General features: G+C 48.9%; 1 protein-coding gene across 8 annotated transcripts in view; it reads right to left on the bottom strand.

Annotated features, from left to right (window-relative positions):
• TRAF3IP2 (TRAF3 interacting protein 2) overlaps positions 1-22,094 on the bottom strand; it is a 43,522-nt gene extending 21,428 nt beyond the window's left edge. For 2 of the 8 annotated variants that reach the window (XM_036413637.2, XM_036413638.2), the window contains exons 1-2: positions 18,413-18,562; positions 6,046-6,873 (exon numbers count right to left, since the gene is read on the bottom strand). In XM_036413637.2, the coding sequence (XP_036269530.2) occupies positions 6,046-6,873; positions 18,413-18,503 (919 nt within the window). In that variant the 5' untranslated portion in view covers positions 18,504-18,562. Of the gene's footprint in view, positions 1-6,045; positions 6,901-15,302; positions 15,308-18,412; positions 18,572-19,630; positions 19,659-20,620; positions 20,626-22,083 lie in introns of those variants that run through there. The other 6 variants (XM_036413640.1, XM_036413641.1, XM_036413639.2 and 3 more) reach the window with 6 other exon arrangements.
• Positions 22,095-22,343: the final 249 nt, after the last annotated feature.

The following is a 22,343-nucleotide window of genomic DNA, read 5'->3' as shown; positions in this document are numbered from 1 at the left end:
ATGCTGTCCTTTGATTATTTAAAACAAAGAAATAATGAATACCAGAGAGAAACAGCAAATATAAGCTTTCTCTCTTGTCAGTGGAATTTGGTTCTGTCTGGCATTTGGCTGGTTGTGTAGGAAAGTTGCTAAATAAAAACTGTGCTTAGTAGACAGATGAATATCTTCCATTGCTCAAATTGTGATAATACTGCTTTACTATTTTGACGGAGGCTTACTAGTTTAGGTGGGTACCCTATACATAACAACGGCTAACATTTATTGAGTACTTGAGAACATGCCAAGCACTGTTCTAAGTTCTCTGTTCAGGATTACAGAGTTCAATTTTCTGTTTTCCTAATGAAGTTTAACTTAGAATTAAATCCAAATTCTTTTCGATGGCCCTTGCACCCATCACTGTCTAGCATATCAAGTCTCTCCCTGCTCACGCCACTGCAGCCCTGCTTTGGGTACTTAGCAAGCTCCTACTCCTTGACCTTTTCATCCTTTAGGTTTCAACTCAAATGTGTCCTTCTCAAAAAAAAAAAAAAAAAAAAAAAAAAAAAAAAAATCCTCCTCCTGGCCACCCTGTCTATTAACGTCTCTCCTAACACCTGGTTATTTCCTTCATAGCACTGACACTTACTTTATTTGCTGATTTCTATTTATCTGCCCAGTAGACTGTGAAAGACAAGCCCATGTGTTATAGTTACCCATGTACACTCAGTGCCTAGCGGTGTACTTGGCAAATATTCGTAGAATAAATTAATAAGTGAATGGACAAGTTCTGATTCCAAATCCCAAGGACCTCCCTCCATTCCGCCCCTCTCCCGTGAGACAATTAGAGATGTCCTTATCAAGGTTTGATGTCACAGGGGCTCTCTCATGCTGAGGTCTCTCTCCTCTCCCCGGGAAGTAGGGAGCAGGTTTCTTTTCGTTCATTTGACAAATATTTATTGATCTTCTATGGCTAGACAATGGGATACAGTTCCCTTAAGTAGCTCAAACCAAGTAGAGCGCGAGAAAGAAAATCTGTGTGTCTGTAGGTGTCTGTTTTGAAACACAAACCCACACTTGTTAGTGTGTGAGGAGAGGTGTGCAAGTTGGCAGCCACCTACATGGTAGACTTAAGAATTACTGCCCCAAAATATCTCCCCCACTAACTCCCCTCTCCTTCCCCCGTCTGAAATTTCACCAAGAGAGTTTATTCCGTGGGAGATGAAGAATAGCAGGTGGTGGGTGGTGTGACAGACAAATGATTTGTTAGCATGGCAACGCCTCGATCCTGACGCAGTCTTAATCACAATACACGCTGCAAACCCTACAGTCATAAACGGGGGCCCAGAATGGTGGGTTATTTGTCCATCGTATGACCCTCTTGGTCTGAGGACACACGGTCTTCACCTTCCTGGGTTTCTACCGCTTGGACTTTTTAAGCCAAATACTAATGAGGTTTTCCGCTTATCAGACAAAGCATTCCACATTTTTCTTCCTTATTAAGCATGGATTAGAAGAGTTTCTGAGGGAGAAAGCAAAATCTGATTTTCAAGTTGTCAAAAACATCGTGATATAATGCAGGTTAGCCGGGAAGCAAAAGAGCCAACATAAACTGCCACAGGAACGCGCACAGCTACGAGCAGCTGTGGCTCCTGGAGGACAGCTCCTTTCGTGATCATTTCTTCCATCCAGTTTGTCTTCTCCTTACTTTTGTGGCTGCGTGCATTCTGACATGCAAAAATCATCACGTTTTGGGGGGCCCACATGAGCAATAGTAGGTATGTGTCCACAGTTTTATCTTACTCAATCTCCTTGGTAGGGAAAGCAAGAATTTTATAGTAAAATAAAGCCTCTTTAGATTTAATACATTCTCTTTTTTTCTACTTTATTTGCATTATGGGTTTCATGTGATTGCACAGTCATGATCTCTATTCTGGTGACCTTCCCTGGAAGGATTCTCAGGCCGCCATCTCCAAAGACGGGCGGGGAGGGGTGGAGAGAGGCTTACTTCCATTTCTCCACTTGCTTTGAAAACTTTTTTTTTTTCTTTTAAACATAAAAGGGAAGACCGGTAGCCATTTTTGCTTTAACTTGCAAAGGCTAAGATATGCCATTTGCGTGGCAGTCATTATTTATTTATATTTTCATTAACGGAGGAGGAAGCAATGCTCTTCTAAAGCCGAACAGAGCCACGTAGCCATGGTTTCCGACTGCACAAGCATCCCTTAGGTGAACAGTTCCTTTGAAGTGGTTTTGCTGGCAATTAAGTGCAGTTACAGCCCAACATGAAACTAAGCATTGCACACATGCTTCGAATGCTTAAAATCTGTGCCAGCAAAGGGGATCTGGAAGTCGAGGGGCTCTCTGCAGAGCTGTGCTGCAGGATTTTAATTTAAATAATAACAGTAACTGAGCTGCTAGTTATTCAGGGCTTTGCCATAAGCATCGTTCCTAGTATCTTTCATACATCATCTCATGTAACCCTCACAGCCACCTGGCGGGAAGCCCTGGCTATTGGGGGGTCCCATAAACTATCCTGGGTTTGCATTACCCCAAGGAAAAACCCTACACCCTGGGCATCCTTGACAAAAAGGACCTAACCCTGACCCTCTTCCCCATGACTCAAGGCCTATGCCGGGTGAATCAGGGTGAGCCTGTCTGCACACTCTCATTTCGCCTCACTTTTCTCTTTTCTCTCTTTTACTTATTGGTCATTATAAAAGGAACACTTGCTATAACAAATGTAACAAAAGTACATGAAGTTGGAAGGGAAATCTCCCCCTCTCTTCGTTATTCCCTATTCCCTTCTCCCATGATCACTATTTACGGCTGGGACCAGATTTTTTAGTATGTAGTTTTTAAACACATACAGTTAAAAAACAAACAAACAAACAAACAAAAAAACATGTATAGAATCTACACTGCATGCTTTTCCACTTAGTCTTTTTTTTTTTTAATGTCAGAATGTGTTTATTACTCTGTAATAGGAGCCTCCTAATCCACTGTATGTTTGACACAGATTACTCATATTCCCCTTATTGATAGGCATTTTCATTTTTATTTTTACTCTCATGCAACAGCCTTGAGTATGCATTTTTACCTGCTTGCTCAGTGCTTCTGTAGGTTCCCACGGTGAGACTGCTGGGCCCGAGAGGAAGCACATTTAACTTTTGTTAAATCGCGGGACTGCCTTCTGGAACATTGTACCAATGACACTCCTACCAAGAGCAGGTGGGAGTGTTCCCTTCTCCAAAACCCACTAACCCTGGATGGTGGTCGAGGTTTTTGAATTTTGTACGCCTAATTAGGAAAAGGTATCTGTAACATTTTTGCACATTTAAACTTTCCCTAAACTTAGCAGTGGTAAGCTTGGTTGCATATGCTCATCGGCCGTTGGTATATTTTCTGTGAATTATTCCCCTTTCCTGTCCAAATTCTCTCCTCTCTGCCTTTCATCACCTCTCTTCACCCCCAGGGTCCTCAGGGTCCCCTCCCTCCCTCCCCTTCAATAGGAAGAAATAATGCAGAAAGCAAAGGGAAGGGAACTGTGAAAGAAATCAGGTCACGAGGTACCGGAGGCTAAAAGTGTTCCCAGGCAGGAGGGTCTGTGTTTTCAAAGAGCCTGTGCAGAGCGGGCAATGCTCACCTCCGAAGACGGGATTGCTTATGGCGCCACTTTAGGCTTCAACAGGAAAAATGCTTTCAACTAGGAAGATCTTTCTGGAACCCTTATATGATAATAAATCAATGCTTTCTTTGTCTATCATCATGTCCGGTTAGTAGATAAAAGCACCTGCTTGGGGCTTAGTATCCCAAAGCCCTGGACGATGTATTCACACATCTACACATTAAACTAAGGAATTTGCGAGAAACGCATATAACAACTTAACGTACATCATGTTTGTCGTGTCACTGATTACTGGATAAAAAAACTGGAAGCTATTTAAAATGCCCAACAATGGAGAACAAAACCATTTGGTAGAGCCAGCTGATGAAATGTTACGCAGCATTTTAAAATGATGTTAAAAGTAGTGCACTAAATGTCAATGGAAACTAGTTTGAGTTTATATCGAATGTGTAAACAAAGAAAAAAGAAACGGAAGTAAATATGTCAAAAGAACCCAGCGAGGAATTATATGTGGGTGATGGAGATATGAACTAAATTTTCGGGCCTATTTCCATTTTGAGAGTGAATAAATATTACTGTCATGATCAGAAAAATGATCTTTACATGCAGATAATAAATGTTTTTTTAAAAAGTAGTTTGTGGTATTATTCTCACAAAGTATTCCCTTTAAACTTGGAAATCACTGGGAAATAAATGCAACCCTGACCCTGTCGAAGTCAATTTCTCTTACTTGAGGAACCCCAGCCACCACACTCATCCGATGACTGGGCTCTCAGAGTAGGCAGTGGTGGCCAAGGCTCCTGGTCAGGTGACTTCCCAACATCCAACCCCCTGGGCCTCAGTTTTAGGCCTCAGAGGCTCTTCCTCCTCAAGCCCTGCTCTTTTCACATCTCCCGGCCTTATTCCGAAACTCCTGTTCACACTCACCTGCTTCTCCTAAGTCAAATTCCTCTACTTCCTTCCTTTAAAAAATATCATTAATTGCTGTATTGTTCCATTCACTCTAGGAACCTTTACTAAGTGTACATGCATCATACATGGACTCGGATTGGTTACAGCATTTGTAATTACTGCTACGATTTACTTTAAAGCTAGGTGCCAGGCCTTTGGACAGCCTCTTCTTGTTTCACTGGAATCTCCTTTTGTACAGTGTTTATTTGCTAAGAAAAGTATTGTATCTCAGAGCCCCGTGTTTGATCCGTTAAGCCCTATCTTTATTTCCAGTGGCCTTGGTGGAGATTTAATACCAAGGCTTTTGATGAACTTTCCATCTCAGTCTGACATTTTGTCACTTTCAGAGATGCTTACTGCACTGATACATATTATTCACTCATTCACTTGTTCAGAGATAACTTATTGAGAATCTAGGATATGCTAGTCACTGTGCTAAATGCTGGGGAATTATAGACTGAAAATACATCTTTATTGATGTGAAAAAGCTTGCATTTTGGAAAGAGCGAGAGCGAGAGCGAGAGCGAGAGCGAGAGAGAGAGAGAGAGAGAGAGAGAGAGACTGGTTATTAGGGCCCTGACAGGCAGAAACAAAGGCAACAGAGAGCCTGAAAGAGGGACTGATCTAGGGAGGTTTGCAGAGGGAACACTTGAGCGAAGTCTTAAGAGATGTACATGGTGATGGTCATATAACTCTGTAAATAGACTACAATTCATTGAATTGTACACTTTAAAAGGTGAGCTCACAGTATGTAAATTAGATCTGAATAAAGCTGTGAAAGAAAAGGAAGAAGAATAGAGCTGGGTCACATCACAAGAAGGGAAAGAACATCCTGGACAGAGCGAAGAGCACAGGCAAATACTTGGGATGTGAAACAGCCAGACAGGTCAGGGACTGTGTCCTGGGGTGTGGCGAGAAGGTAGGGCAGAGGCAGATGGCTCAGGCCACCAAAGGGATTCAAGCAGCAGAATCACAGGAGCAATTTGATCTCCATGTAATGGCATGAATCCAGAGTCTCAGTGACATTCTGGCACATTCTGGGTTTTTTTGTTTGTTTGTTTGTTTGTTTGTTTTTAACTAAAGGCCCCTTTCTCTGCCAAATCTAAGATGGGTAGGAAGCATGCAGAGAAGGAAGAATCCGGATGCCCAAGAATTAGGGCAACAAGTACATTTTGTAGAAGCCCATTAGTTCCTCTCCTGCCTCTAGGCCGGTTTCAGTTAAATTAACTGCACAGAGAAATCTTTTCTGTCCTAAAAGGTACCGAGAGAAGCCGCTTCCAAGTGGGACAGGTTTTGGGCTAAGATAAAGCATTCTTTCAAAGCCTCTTGAATATCCCACCACACACACACACAGCCCTACGGGAAGCAAAATGCCCTCCTACATCCTGCCCGACCTGTCTGCTGATCTGTGGTCACGGGGCACTGACCTGGGATCCCCATTTACTTTGTGGCCCAGCCCAGAATGTCCAGAGGAGGGAAAGCTCACTTACATGGCACCTGGTGAACGGGCCCTCCCGGGCGCTGGTGCTGATGGTTCCACGGAGCACGCGGGGAAAGGTGGGGAGGCAGCATCTGCGCACAGGCCGGGTGCCTCTGAGGTTCACACGGACGGTACTCCCTGGACCGGAGAGGCCCGGGGAGGTCCCGGGGGTCGCACATGGAAGTGAGGGGCAGGGGCCTCTCCAGCTGCCTGATGCCCAGGACGTCCTGGGGCTGGGAATTGTACCCCGTGTCTATGGTGGGCAGGTCTGGGGCCGCTCGGTGCCTGTGGGGCCGGGGCCGCTGCACCATCTCTTGGCTGCTGCCTGAGGAGTCTGCTGAGGCATTGGGTGAATGTCGGTCCGACTTGCCTGAGCCGTGGCCAGTGTCGGGAGAAGCTGCTGAGAGCGCAGATCCCAGCCATTGATTTCGCTTTTCCCTAAACGAAAACCGGTGGTGCTCTGGAGAGACGGCACCAACCACAGCTTCACCGGCCGCGGAGGGGTCCGAGCGCAGGTCTCCGCCCGGGTCCGCGTGTCTCCTCCAGAAGCTGTCCTCGCTCTCCTCCAGGACTTTGGTGCGCAGGCAGGCCATGTGCCGGGACACGGGCCGCCGGTGGTTTGCCAGCTGCAGGAGAGGGGGATCCTGAGAAAAGTCTTCGGAGGAACGGGGAGGGGTTTGGGGTGCAGACGAGCCGTTGGGTGCCATGTGCCTCACGTTGGGATCAAGGGGTTCTGATCCCTCTTGCAGGGAATACTCTGGGATGGGGTTCAGTAACGAACTTGGGTACGGCTCTGATTCATCAACCTCCACGGGAATGCTTCGGCTCATGGTAGTTTCTGAAACGAGAGAAAACAGGCCGCCGCCTAAGGAGACGGATCCTTTTTTTGGAATGCCTCCTTTGTGGCCTTAAGGGACCTCGCCGCGGAGGGGATGGCTTAGATTAACGGTGGTGTGACACCGACTGTGCTGGCAGGGCCCCGGGCCCAGGGAGCTGTTTACTGATCCTGCAGCCCAGGGCGCTCGCACTCATTAGGATATTTTTATCTGGAAGGCGATTCCACGCATGTGAGGGGACCGTTATGTGGCAGACGGCACCAGGGGGAGGCACAGAGGAACATCAAAGGCCAAGGACCGACGAAGGAGAACTGAACCCGGTGCGGCCGCCCCGTGGGCGCCTGCGGATGTGTAAAACGTGAGGAGGGATCACAGGACACTGCTACCCTGTGGAACGAAGCTGGGAAGAGATGTGAGAGGGAGAGGTTTTATTGCCGAACAATAAAAAAAAAAAAATAATTTTTTAAAAGCCCGTATTTAAAAGCACTGACAGAAAGGTCATAGTGACATTTTCCACTTGGGCTATTGAGCGGATTTACTTTCCTGGGGCCCTGTGCCTGCCTGGAAGCCAGTGGATGTCACTATGACCTGGGCTGTGCCGGGCCGGCCAGAGTTGGCTAAACTAGCCTTCAGCCCACGGGCCACGCAGCCCACAGCCCAGGGGACACAGGTTTGACCTGGAGAAACTGAGCTCTTCATCAATGTGACGGAAGGAGAAAGACAATTAGGCCCCCCTCCCCCCTTACTGGCTGAGATGAGACCTCCCCCATGCCTAGGCTCCAGGGGATGAGGGAGAGGGGGAGTGACAGGAGGTCTGTAGGTGGCTCCAGAGCAGGGGTAGTGGGAGGGAAGGAGAAAGAAAAACAACCAATCTCAGCGGTTTGCTGGGTGCAGGCCTTGCACAGGGGGAACCTCGAACACCATGCAGAGAAAGGGGTGCTGCCGACCGGGGTGGGCTTTGAAATTCCTATTTTGAATCCGAGGATCATTTCAACTGTAAACGTTCACTGAGGGCTCACCGTGCCTACAACCACGCTGTGCACCGGCCATTGTTCTAAACCAAATGTTGAAAAACAGGAATCTGCCTTTTCCGGAGCCCTGTGTCCAACTGCATGGCAACAAGACGGCATGCACTTTCAAATGCCCCCCTCGGAGCAGCGGTGGGCCGGCACCTTCCCCCGCACGGATCTTCCCCGCCTGCGGGAAGACGCCCCGGCCAGCATCTCCGCCGAGTGCCAAATGCACCGGGCACCTTTCTGCGCCCGCACTTGGCAACAAACGCACCCATCTGCTGCCAACAACCTCTGACCTGTTCTCTGGCTCAGCCGAAAATGTCCGCCTCTCATTCTGGCCCGGCCCTCCCTCCTGCCTCAGTTTCCCCGTTCCCTCCTGTCCCCGTTCCAGGCTGCTCTCTAGGACTCTGCAGAGAAGAAACCTCATCACTGTCCACATGGATTAGGGACCTCCCCAAACCACACACATCTCAGCTAGTTTTCCTTCCTTTCTTACAATGTTCCTATGAAACTGGAGGGGCCATCCAATGTGCTCTTCGGCGGGTCAGGAAACACACATGTGTTCTGAAGGGCTGGCTGAGTGCTGTGTGACCTCCTGCTGGCACCTGTGGGCGCACAGCCGAATGGATGGCACAGAGGCATCGGGTGAGCCAACCAGCAAGAGGACAGGAGTCTGTCAACCCTTTCTTGCAACTCGGTTCTCTCTCATCACCCACACTTCATACCATGGTGGACGATACCCCTGGGTTTTCATGTGTGAAAACCTCACAAGTGCTTCCCTAAACAACAACAAAAGCCGTGGATTCTGCTCTTCTAGGGGAGGAGCTGTTGGGGAGCGGGAGGGAGCCAGTAAAAAAAAGGTGACAGGTGCCGACACCTCACAGAACTGGGAACCTGAGGCCCAGCTTATGGTGGGAATTCTACAGTTAAAACTGGTCTGGAATGGCCTTAACAGGTTTGGCTCAGTGGATAGAGCCTTGGCCTTTGGACTGAAGGGTCCCGGGTTCGATTCTTGTCAAGTAAAACTATGGGATTAACAAACCTTTAAAAAAAGGACCTTGATATTTTAAACATATTCCTATCAAATATCCAAACAGCAAATAATTAGTGAAACCTGCTACGTGACCAACTCTAAGCTGGGTGTCCTCCGTAGGCATACACTGAATTATTATTATTATTATTATTTACAATAGGTAATGTCTATTCAAGAGTACAAATGGGCATGGAGCAAAAGATACTCAGAATCATTTCTAGAGACATATAACACATCTCCCTGCCTTGTGATCCAGATCAAGAGAAAAAAATGAGTAACAGGAAACCAAAGGCCCTACCCCAGGGCCTTTGCGCCTGTTCCTGCTTCTCAGAACACTCTCTCCCACCTGCCTGCATGGCTTCCCTCCTCTCCTCTCAGGTCCTTCCTCGGCTGTCACTCTTAGGGAGGCCTCCCTGGCTGTCCTCTCTGAATTCTTCACCTGCCTCTTTCACTCTCCTCCCTGCTGTTCTGTCCTCTCTAGCAGTTATCCTCATTGTAGATACTACAAGATGTGTATTATAAATACAAATGTCTCATACATTCTTTGTTTGTCACCCCCCAAAAAATTTAAAGTTCACACTTTAAAAGTGTGATTTAAATATATATATATTTTATTGATTTTAGAGAGGAAGAGAGAGGGAGAGAGAGATAGAAACATCAATGATAAGAGAGAATCATGGCTTGGCTGCCTCCTGCATGCCCCCCGCTGGGGATGAAGCCCACAACCCAGGCATGGGGCCTTGGCTGGAATCGAACCTGAGACCCCTCAGTCCGCAGGCTGATGCTCTATCCATTGAGCCAAACCAGCTCGGGCAAAAGTGTAATTTTTTGACTGCTCTATTCACAGCTATAGTCTCAGTACCTAGAACTGTACCTGACACACAGTAGGTGCTCAGTAAATATTTGTTGAGTGCATCAATGATGGATGCCTGTTTTGAAGAGGTGACAGACCCATCAAGCTGGCAGCATCAGGAAAATTGAGAATGTCAGGCTCCGTGAGAGGTAGCAGGGGGTATTGGGTGTGCCAAGTCCCCAGGGTTTGTTAAATTATACCACATGGGTACCCTTCCCACTTCCTCGCTTTCTCTCTCTCTACTATTTTATTAAGTGTCCACTCAGTGTCAGGCCCCAAGGTGGGCCTGGGCCATGCCGAAGAGGTCCACCCATGGGCAGAGTTGATCACAATAGTTCTTACAGAATAAAGGTGATTCCACCGCCCAGCTTGGCAGGAATATGTGACGGCAAGGCAGCTGGTCTAGTCACGTCTCCTCAGAGCTTCGCCCAGAACAGCAGAGGGTGGGGCAGGCCTGCACCTACCAGGTGGGTGCCTCCCAGCCCTGGACCCTCCTGAGGGTGACAGACAGAACAATTACACAAAAATGCCACATCAGAGGACCCTGGCGGGGAAATGGGTTGTGTTGTGGTTCCAGCTCTTGGTAGTTTTATTTGTTGGTCTTAATGTCAATATTATAAAAAGACTACATATTAAAAAAAAAAAAATCCCTCAGTTACATCGCCACTTCTAACCATTTCCATTTCTCCCTGTTTTATTCCAAAATGTCTCCATATGATGTCCACATGGTTGTAACCAAGCAAGGCCTGTGCTCCAGTCCCCAGCTAACAAGGGTGACACTTGGATTACAGTGGGGGACAGGAGACCTGCCAGTCAGGACCCCGTGAGCTCCCCTGCTGGCATCACCCCGACACGAATGCCGAGCTCTGAAGCCTGGGAGACGCTGAGCCTGTCGGGCCTGGAGGTCACGCTTGCCTCACCGCGGCAAATCCCTTCGGGAAGGGAGAGGCTGGGGGTGGGCAGGAGCCCAAGGGGGCTTCCTGCTCAGATCCTCTTTCTGAGCAACAGCACAGGGGCCCCGGCCCCACACCCACAGATGCCGAGTTGGGGCCGGGGCTCCTGTGTATTTTTGTTGGAGTCCCGCTGGGGAAAAGGTTCTTTCATACTTTGCCACGGGGAGTGTAACCTGTACAATTTGGCAGTCACCAGCTGCCCTTTGACCTAGTCATTTCACTTCTAAGAATTTCCTCTCCGGGGATAGGTGAAATGAAGTCCTATGGAATGGAGCGGCCGTGAGGACAGGCAATATAGCAAAGAGCAGAAGCAAGCCACATGCCCAAAAAGGGCCTGATGTTTTACACTGTGGTCCAGCCGTACAATGAACACTGTGTCTTTTCAAAAAGACCGAGAAAGGGCTGTGCGAACTGGTGTGGAACTGTCTCCCAAGATTTACTGTGGAGTTAAAAAGGCGAAGAGCAGGAGGCAGAGCACGCTCCCCTTTGCACCCTCTGAGCTGTGTGTGCGCACACTGCCCTGTCAGAATCCCGCACGGTGGTCGCTTTAGTAAAGGACCTGGATGGCTGGGAGCAGGGGCCGGAGGGGGTCTTGCTTTTCAGAGCATTTCATACCTTTTAAATTTTGTACTGAGTGTCTATGCATCTACTTAAAGGATTAAAAAAGAGACAGAGAGAAAAAAGAAGCTCTACTAGTGATTCTGATGTTCACAGAGATTAGAACCGGTGGGAATGAGGCTGTGCTGAGACCACCCAGGAGAGGGAGAGCTTGTCCCAGGTGGGGATGGGGTGGGCACAAGCTAGGGACGCAGGCCAGTCCCAAGCACACACAGCTGGGCTGAAACAGCTGTGTGGTTCTGACTCTCTCTGAGCTGACCCGAGAGACACTATTTTCCTCCTCGGGAACCCACTGCTCTTTGGGCTGTGAGCTGTGGTGCTAACGCTTGGATTCTGACCCCACTTTTCTACAAATCCCTCTGCCCATTTTCTCTGCCCAGGTCTCTCTCTGTGGCTTCCTTTCGGCCTTGGACTTGGGACCCTCCTCTTAATTCTGCTCCTCTGCCCTGGATCTGCAGATAAGATCTTACCCCAGATGGCAGCCGATTTAACATCCCATGTGACAATGCTCCCTGGTGTCGCTGTCATAGAATTTTCCATTCCCTCCCTCCCTCCCTCCCTCTCCCTCACCCATTCTTTCAAACCCACTGAGCAGCCTCCAACTCCTGATGTCTGTTCCCAGCACTCATTTTCCCTTTCAGGACACCCTGACTTAAATTATATTCATCTCTTGAAATGGAGCCTCTTAGTCCTCACAACACGAACTTTCTGCTCTCACAGTTCATCGAAAAGCTTCTTTCCTCGCATCCTCCCACTCCCTTTCGGCATGCCCACCAGCCCTCGCCTGGCCCGTGTGGGAAACAAGCCGTGCACATTCACAGTTAACCGCGCCTGCTGTCTTCCAGATGGGCTTGCCCTGAGTCAACACATGGTTCTAGAATGCGGGGAAATATGTGTATGTCAGCGCACAGGCCCCAGAGTCAACCCCCCTAGGTTGAAAGTATTCCTCTGCCAGCTGCATGGTTAGACGTGTGAACTTGAGAAAATTGCTTAACTTCTCTGGGCCTCATTCTTCTCCTCTGTTTCTGGGGAAACGAGCAACACCTGCTCCCTAGGCGTTTGTGAGGTTAGAAGAAAATGTAAACAAAGTGCTGACTGCAGGGCCTGGACCGTCTCAAGCTCTCAAAAAATAAAAAGTCATTTTGTTATTATTTTTACAACACGTTCACAGCCACCCTGTTTGATAGGTACTGTTGCCAGCCACATTTTACGGATGGGGAAACTGAGGCACGAGGAGGTGTAGTGACTTTCCTAAGGTCACATGGACCTTAGGAAAATTATTATTTTTAAAAAATATATTTTATTGATTTTTTAACAGAGAAGAAGAGAGAGGGACAGAGAGTCAGAAACACCGATGAGAGAGAATCACCGATCAGCTGCCTCCTGCACACCACCCACTGGGGATGTGCCCGCAACCCAGGTACATTCCCCTGACCAGAATCGAACCTGGGACCCTTCAGTCGCAGGCCGACGCTCTATCCACTGAGCCAAACCGGTTTTGGCAAAATTATTATTTCTACACTGTGTTCACTGGTTTTATACCTGGATGCTAACACTCTCTCTATATATAAAAAGCTAAGTGACCTTCAGTCCAATTGTCTGACTACCCGACTGACTGGCCAGTACATATGATGTGCATTGGCAATCCTATCTAATGAAAGGGTATTATGCAAATTAACTGTCACTCTGTCACAAAGATGGCGGCACCCAGTTTCCTCAGCCTCCCCAGAATCCCCCAGTCCTGGGGGGTGGCCACTGAGAGTGGGCAACGTGAGCAGCCTGGCGGAATGCTTGCTTTGTTGCCATGGCAGCAAGGTAACCATTCTACCTGGGCCCCACAGAGGGCCTCTGGACAGCGGGCACAGATCAGCCGAGGCCTCTGGGGGACAGGGGTGCCGGCCTGCAGTCTCCACGGCCGAGCACAGGCCCAGAGAGGAGATGGCAAGCCCACCTCCCATGGAAGCAGCATGGCTCCTGTGGAAGCAATGAGCTACTAGTAGCATATAAACATGATGTATGGAGACAAATCTTTTTTAATTAATGTATATTTTGGGCACATTTGATACATATCTCCCTTGGTCCTTAAAACAAGTTGTTGGATTATGGGCAGTGTACTTGGTATCACTTTGCCATCCTATGCCATAGACAGGGACCCATCGAGTAGCTTTCCTAGTCAAAGCTGAATTCAGCCTATATTAATACATCTCCTAACTCTTCCCATTGAAGTCACATAGATTGGGGCTTTTCTCTTAGTGTCCAGATGTACACAGTTCATGCTTTGTGGACCATATATGTCTCATACTCTGCCTTTGGGGGTTGGTTTGTTTTCAAACAGCCCTCTGAAAATATGAAAACAATTTTTAGTGAGACTTCAGTTAGTACATAAAGGACTATGGGCCACTTTTGGCCTGTGGGTTGTAGTTTACCAAACTCTGATATAGACTAGGCCAGTGGTTGACAAACTCATTAGTCAACAGAGCCAAATATATCAACAGTACAACAATTGAAATTTCTTTTGAGAGCCAAATGTTTAAAATTTAAACTTCTTCTAACGCCACTTCCTCAAAACAGATTTGCCCAGGCCATGGTATTTTGTAGAAAAGCCACACTCAAGGGGCCAACGACCACAGTACTAGGCTGTTAAATCAAAATACACACCTCACTAAAGGATATACTTTAAGAAACCTTATGCTTTGTTAGTCATAATTGCTTCTCTTCATTGGATATTTACTATGCACCAAATACATTTACTAGTGTTTTACACGTATTGACTTATTTCACCCTCACAGCCACCCTATTTGGTAGGCGCTATAGTCAGCCCCATTTTACAGATGGGGAAACTGAGGCCCAAGGAGGTTAAGTGACTTTCCTAAGGTCACATGGCCAGCAAGCAGCAGAGAAAGGATTCCAATGCAAGCAGTTCAGCAGCAGAGCCTGTGCACTTACCCATGTTCTCATTTGGAAGCATTAGTTTGTGCAGCTATTGGGTGGGGCGAAGGGGGCAGGGGCGCCTCTGAAATGGACCTGGTTTAGCACCACTCACCTTGAAGGTGAGGAGGTGTGGATGGATACAGGTGAATGGATACCCGTGTATCCATTCACCTGTATCCATCAATGAATCGCCAGGCTGCAAATCTGGGCTGGCTTTCCTTCTGGCCGTGACAATAGAGGGTATGGATGAGGCTGCACGGGCATCTTGATTGGAGAAAAGCACTTGATTGGATCTCATTAAATTTTAATCATAAACTGAATTCAAAATAAATTGGAAACTGGTTGACAGAGCACAAACAAAGGGTGGTGATAAATGGTGAGGCAGCCGGAGAGGGGGCATCTTCCTGGGAATGCCTACGAGGCAAGGACGGATGGGATTTAATGAAGGTGTTATGTCCCCGGAAGAAGACAAATAGCAGAGCCAGACACAGAGGAAGGGCAGCAGCGAGCTGCCTGGGTAATTAATAAACCACATCACCAGCTCCACACCATCAAGGCCTGCGGCTGTTCACCAGCTGCTCGGATTTTTTTTTTAAAGCACTCTTTTGGGTCAACAATAGGGTCACAAAGAGCATGAATATTTCAGGTGGACTTTAAAAATAAATACATACATGTATTGCGAGGAGGATCCTCGGATCCAGTTGCAAATACTTTTAATTACAGACACTCCAGGTCTTCCTTCCTTCCCAAGGGAGTAGTCTTTTTATGTCTAAAAGTCATGGATTTAATAAAAAAAAAATAAATAAACTCGTTGATGTTCTTTGTTTACTGTCCAAATGCATGCAAACTTTCATGACATCGGCTTGCTTAGTGGAAGTCAGTCGGTTTAGAGTGAACTGTTTGGCTCAGGGACAAATTCCAGTGAATAAATACGTCCAAGTTTACTTGCAGAATTTCCCAGACAGAACAGTTCTTCCACTTGGTTTGCCAGAGGATTAGAGGCAGTGGTGAGCCCTGGAGACCAGGGAACATTCGCTGGCCCTTGTCCAGACCCTGCGCAGGACGACTCAGCGTCGGGCTGAGGGCAGTGCAGTGTGACCAGGCCTGATTGAAGAAGTCGGCTCTGGAACTCCCCTGAGCTGTCAGACAGGGAGGCGAGGGGCTGCTGGGCATGGGCTGCCTATGCCACGTTGGACCCTGGCGTTAAACATTTAGAGAACAACCTCGAAACAGCCCAGGGGGTGTTTGTTTGTTTGTTTGCTTGTTTCAGATAAGAAGACTTCTCTACCTGCATGCACACTTGTGATTTTTTTTTATTGATTATTGATTTTTTTTTTTTTTTTACAGAGAGGAAGGGAGAGAGATAGAGAGCTAGAAACATCGATGAGAGAGAAACATCGACTAGCTGCCTCCTGCACACCCCCTTACCGGGGATGTGTCCGCAGCCAATATACATGCCCTTGACCGGAATCGAACCCAGGACCCTTCTGTCCGCAGCTGACGCTCTATCCACTGAGCCAAACTGGTTTCAGCACATTTGTGGTTTTTAATTCACTCCAGGTCCCAGAGTGAAGAAGAAGGGGCAGATGGGAAAAATCAGGAGAGAAAGAGGAAGGGATGGGAAGGAAGGAAGGAGAACAGAAGAGAAGAGAGAGAAACAAGGAAAGTGGAGAAACCTTGAAGGACATTTGTAAAAAGGTAACCTCTGTTGGTGTAGGAGACATTTAAAAAAATATATATTTTATCGATTTTAGAGAGGAAGGGAGAGAGAGACAGAAACATTAACGATGAGAAAGAATCATCGATTGGCTACCTTCTGCATGTCCCCTACTGGGGATCAAGCTCGAAACCCAGACATGTGCCCCCCCGGCTAGAACTGAACCTGGGACCCTTCAGTCCGAAGGCAGACGCTCTATCCATTGAGCCAAACCAGCCAGGGCTGTAGGAGACATTTAACTTGCGATTTTTATGTATTTGTGGGTGTGAGAAGTGGCAGTTGGAAGGAAAGGAAAGAGCGAATCCAGGTAAGTGTTAGAGGTCAGCTGGTAAGCCAGGCAGAGTTTGAGCAGACATCACAGAGGGGGGAGCGAATTCAGGGACTGAAGGAGCCCTGTTGACCCTGGGAGGGGAAGAAGGGAAAACAACTGAAACCTGAGCACAGGAAAACCGCGACGGGAGAAGAGCTGAGTTTCCTTCACGAAGGAGCTGCTGAGACCCCAGCCGGCCGGGTCTGAGAATTGGAGGGAGACACGTAGGCTGGGGCCTCCTCAGTCCCAAATAGCTTGATTCCAGCTGCCTTGTCAGGGAACCCAGCCAAACTGGCACAGCTCAATGGGTCACAGGGGATGAGAGCTCACTCACCTCCCCTGGCCAGTTTATAACTTCTGGTCTCCTGGAAGGTCTGCGCCCACATCTGCGCGCGCGCGCGCACACACACACACACACACACACACACACACACGTGCTCCACACGGAGCAAGCGGAGCACTCGGACACAGAAGCACATGTGGTGGAGCAGGAGGCCTGCTGGGCCAGAGACACAAAGAATGTCAGAGGGAGAAAGGACAGCCTGGGTTTCAGGAACTAAAAATGACTCGGTGACAATTCCTGGGGAAGAAATGAGAGAGGTCCCCGGTGGGGGCTTCTTGGTTCGGATCCTCAGATGCCTTTGCACTGGAGACTGCAGGGTTGTTTTGATAAAGAAATGTGATCAACCATGAGGGGTCATTTCATGGGATCCGAAAGGAATTTCAAGCGTCAAGCACCTCATTGGTGCCCTTGGCTGCATCAGTTGTCTCCAGTTCATGTCATGTTTTTAAAGGCCAATCTAACATTGCCCGCAGCAGAAAAATGATGTGAATTCAAGATATTTCTGAGATCTCGATTCTACGATGTGTAAAAACACCTCGCTTTCATCTAGACAAACTACCCACCTACACTATCTTTCCGAGTGCCTGCTAAAGAAAGCCTGCAAACAGGACTGCCTTCTCTTCCTTTTATTTTCACTGAATTTAATTTCTCATTTTTATTTATTTTAAAATTGATTTAAGAGAGAGGTAGGGGGAGAGAGAGGGAGAAAGAGAGGGAAAGAGAGAGAGAAATACCATTGGCTGCCTGCCACACACACCCAGGTATGTGCCCTGACCAGAACCGCCTCCACCTTTTGGTGCACAGGACGAAGCTCCAACCAACAGAGCCACCTTGGCCAGGGGTCCTTTTATTTTTAAGGCATTTTAAAGTCACCAACTCCTTAATCCTGAAAGAAGCAGGCTTTGCACCCTCCAGAAGTGAGTGTCCCTGAGTTGGGAGCCTTTTCCTGGACCAGCTGGTTCACCGCCCAGACTTCCCTTCTAGTCTGCCCGCCCGCCCCACGCAATGAGCAGAAGGGCCGCATGGTCCAGCTCCGCCAGTGCCTTGGAGCTGCAACCCTGGATTAAGAATAGCTGTGGGTGGTCTCCCTGGATCAAAACGAGGCTGGCGGCCGAACAACAGTTAGCCTGATTTCAGATAACAGAGCATCACTGAAAATAAAATCAGTCCCTGGTCACAAGGGGAACTTCTTGCATTTCCCGACCTCTCCTCCCAGGGGGACAGGGAGAGCCATTTAAAAGCACGACGAGGACTGTACCGGGGACTGGAGATTCCACAGAAACGGTTGAGCAACACCAGAAGCCCTGAGTCAGCCATCCCAGTCCGCCACGGCCTGTCAGAACTGGTCTGACAGAATCGCTGCCCAAAAGAAACAGTAACGACAACAAGAAGGAGTGGTTTGGAAAAGGGTGAGGATTCTGTGGGTCCCATCGGAGTCATCACCCTTACATGGTATCAGGATGTGCTTAGCAGCTTCCTTTCTGCTCCCAGGAGGGGCCCCCCCACACAGTGACTGGCCTGCCCGGGAGGGGTTCCCAGCAACGCAGCAGCCCTGGGAGCCAGGCCCCGCTGCCAGCTTTCCGGCCCGCCTCCCCTCTGGGCTCGTGTTCAGGGCAGCTCTTCCTGCGTCACCCGCGTGGGATATGAACTAATTCCAGAAATCCCCTGCTTTCTTCTATGGCTGCCTCGATTCCAGGCAGCCCTCCCGCGGAGCCCTGTGACCGCCCCAGCTTTCTCAAAGCCTTACACCCCAGACCACGGGTTTATTACCTCTTGCCTTGAGAGCAGAGGAAGGACACAGAAATAAAAGCAGCTTGTGGGGAAGGATCCCGAGCACCGAGGAGGTATCTGATAGTATCATGGGGGGCCAGGGGGTCGGAAAGGATTAAGGAACATCCTTTTACTCCAGGGACGAACCGTCCAGCAGCAGGAGGTAAAAATTAATAGATTTGAAGAAGCCGTAAACAAGACCACCCATCACGGCTCCCCGGTGGGATTCCCATTACCCTAGTTTTATTTTATTAGAAAGGAATTTAGACAAAATCATGCTCGTTCGCCACCACCACCACCACCACCACCACCACCACCACCCCTCAGCCCCACACATTTTATTGATGAAGAAATCCAGGCCTGGGGAGACCGAAGTGAATTGCCCAAGACTCAGAACCAGCAAGACATGGAGGAGAACTTGGAACCAAATTTTTTTTTGTCCTCTTTTTGTTATTATTCATTATTTTCTTTCTTTTTCTCTCCCCCCCGCCCCCCGCTCATTAAAAAAAAAAAATAACCCCTTATTCTAAGAGACCGTCTTACACTTAAAAGACTGGTGGAGCTTGATTACCTTCTCAGATAAAGTAATAGCATTTCCTGCTGTTTTCCCCCTGCAGGCTGGATGCAGGGCCAGCAGACGCCTGGGCTGTTAGAGGGGAGGAGGGCGGGGGAGAGGGGCTGGGGGGCGGCCCGGAGCCAGCACGGGGCTGAGCTGCATCTCAGGCCCCAGAATGGAGTGTTCCCGTCCCCCCTGCCTGCCACAGGGCTCCCGAGCCCTCGGGCGCTCCCCTCCCACCTCTGCCACAGACGCCTGCCTCCCGGGGCTGGAAGCCAAGGACGGAGCCTCCGCCTGCCCCGCTCTCCTCGGAGGGAGGAAGGGGGGCTTGCATGCTCCATCGCAACTTGTGGGGACACGACGTGCTCCCCACACATGGGGCTCGGGCAGCTTCGAACCGCCCGTGTGAGTGCCTCTGCCCGCAGACTCCGTTTCCCGGCCCGGCCTGCAAGGCTAACCTACCCCTAACCCACCCCCAACCCACCCCCCTGGCCCGGCGGAGCTGTCATTTCCCCCCAAACCAGTGGAAGGTGGGGAGATGGGGAGAGGGAGGCGGGGGAGGGAGGCCCAGTTCCAGGGCCGGAGGACGCGGGCTTTGGGGAGGGGTCGGGGGAAGGAGCCAGCTGGGCAGGACACCCGTCTGATCACTCACCTGGCAGCGCCGGCAGCCCGGCCGCAGGTGGTCGCGCTCCGCCCGGCCTCACCTGCTGCTCTCGCCGCCGCCGCCGCCGCCGCCCAGGTAAGCGGCCGAACCGGCTCCGGAGCAGGAAGTGGACGGGTATGCAAATGTCACTCCACGGGCTCGGAAGCCTCGGCTCTCACCGCTCCCTGCGGGCAGTGAATCAACAGCCGGCGAGGAGTCACTTTATTTCTTAAAACAGAAACCTCCTTCATTCCCCAGAAACGGCCACCACCGACCAATTGGGCTGCAAGGTTACCTCCACCGCGAGGCTCAGGATCTGCCGGGAGGTCCCGCAGCCCGGGCCTCTAGCTAGCTGCACCCCAGCCTGAGAGGTGCCCGGGGAGGGGGCGTTGAACTTGGGTGTGAAGATGAGCAGCTCCAGAGAGGAGACTGGGGACGGAGGGGAGGAGTGTCAGGCAAGGGCTTCTTGGTATTTCTAACTGCTTGCAACATCATCCTTGCTGACCCCAACCCCTGTAAGCTCTGGCATGTGCATTTACACATATACACATGTACACACACACACACACACACACACACACACCAATCACACCCACTCTGCCCCAGAGACAGGCATGAAAAAATGACTAGTTGTGTGTGTGTTTTTTTTATGCCCAGAGGACACGATTTTATTGATTTTAGAGAGAGAGGAAGAGAGAGAGAAACATCATTCAGTTGCCTCCTGTCCACACTCCAATTGGGAATCAAAGCTGCAATGCAGGTTTATGCCCTAACTGGGAATCGAACCCCAAACCTTTTGTTGTACAGGATGATGCTCCAACCAACTAAACCACTGGGCCCAGGAGAAAAAATGACTGCTTTTAAGAAAACACAGCCCTGACTGGGTAGCTCAGTTGGTTAGAGTGATGTCCCAATACACAAATGTTACAGGTTCGATACTGGCTCAGGACACTTATAAGAATCAACCAATGAATGCATAAGTAAGTGGAACAACAAATTGATTTCTCACTCTCACTCCTTTCCTCTCTCTCTAAAATCAATCCATAAATAACCCTCTCCACCACACACACATATGTGTGTGCATTTTTCATGACCTCAAGTTTATTTTTTCCTTCTCCTATTTAACCAATAGCCTACAGAATTTATTGCCGAAGTGGATGCTGGAGACAAGGTGGCCAGGGCTGCGGTGTGTGGTGAAAACTGCGGTGGCTGAAGTCTCGGGACCAGAGGGATTGGGTGTGAGCTCAGTGATGGCACTGGCCAGCTGGGCACCACATCTGGGTCCTCGGCAGGCACGCTGCTCCTGGTGCTCAGCCTGCCTCCTGTGGGCCGCAGTCTCTCCATCCCTGTGCAGGGCACAGGCCCCAGAGCCTCCCGCCAGACGGCCGGCCGGGTTCTGCTCAGGGCACGGGAAGGCGGCTGCTCTCTATTCCTCAAGCGGAGGGATGCTGCTTGGTTTTAAAACAGCATATGCAGGTTGTCTACATTTTGATATGGCCATACAATGACCTACTACGCAGCTGTTAAAAACCATAAATATTTATTTACGTATATATTTCTTTCTACAGACTAATATGGAAAAGTAGATATTATTTAATAAAAACATGATCTCATTTTTGCCAATATATATGACAGATAAATACATTCATAAATATCTAGATTTGTTTGTTCACCACTGGTCCCAGCTCCTAACTAGTACACTGTCCAGAGCATAGTAGGCACTCCTATCTAATAAAAAGGGAATATGCTAATTGACCCTCATGTGGTCTCAAAGATGGCGGCACCCACAGCCAATAAGGAGGGAATATGCTAATTGACTTCCATGGCTCTAGTCCTTATGTGTTTGTCAAATGATCAAAAGTGACAGAAATTTCTGGAAGAATACATGCCCTACTGTTAAGTGGTTGTTGCCTCCAGGAAATGGGATTGAAAAGACTAAATGAAAATGGATGCTTTTATGCTATATACACATCTGGGTTGTTTGATTCCCCCTCCCCCTCACCCCCTGCAAACACACACACAACACGCATATAGTACTTTATTCATTAAAAAGAATAAAGATAAAAAAGTAGTAAAATTAACTTGGCCTTGAACTTTCTGCCTCAAATTATTATCATCACCATTGTCATTATTAGTTGTTGTTATTAATCCTCACCCCAGGATATTTTTTTTAGAAAGAGTGGAAGGGAAGAAGGAAAGAAGGGAGGGGGAAAGAAAGAGACAGAGATATCAATATAAGAGAGACACATCAATTGGTTGCCTCCTGCACGTACCTTGGGATAAAACCTGCAACCCAGCTCTGTGCCCTTAACTGAGAATTGGGCTGAAGCTGTCACCACTGAACATACCTGCCAAGGCTATTATTTTAACTAGAGGTCCACTGTATGAAATGTGTGCACTTGCAGGGGGGGTCCCTCAGCCTGACCTGCGCCCTCTTGCAGTCTGGGAGCCCTCAGGAAATGTCCAACTGACGGTTTAGGCCCACTTCCCATGGAGAGTGGGGCTAAGCTGGCAGTCGGACATCCTTCGTGCTGCCATGGAGGTGGGAGAGGCTCCTACCAACATTGCTGCACTCGCCAGCCGTGAGCCCGACTTCTGGCTAAGTGGCACTCCCCTTGTGAGAACACACTGCCCACCAAGGGGCAGCTCCTTCGTTGACCATCTGCCCCATGGTGGTTAGTGACCAGTTGTTCCACCATTGGGCCAAAACCAGCTCTTCGACATCCTCTGAG

Source organism: Pipistrellus kuhlii, unplaced genomic scaffold, assembly GCF_014108245.1.
Source record: "Pipistrellus kuhlii isolate mPipKuh1 unplaced genomic scaffold, mPipKuh1.p scaffold_m20_p_5, whole genome shotgun sequence".
Taxonomy (NCBI): domain Eukaryota; kingdom Metazoa; phylum Chordata; class Mammalia; order Chiroptera; family Vespertilionidae; genus Pipistrellus; species Pipistrellus kuhlii.
This window is presented reverse-complemented; position numbering and strand designations above follow the sequence as displayed.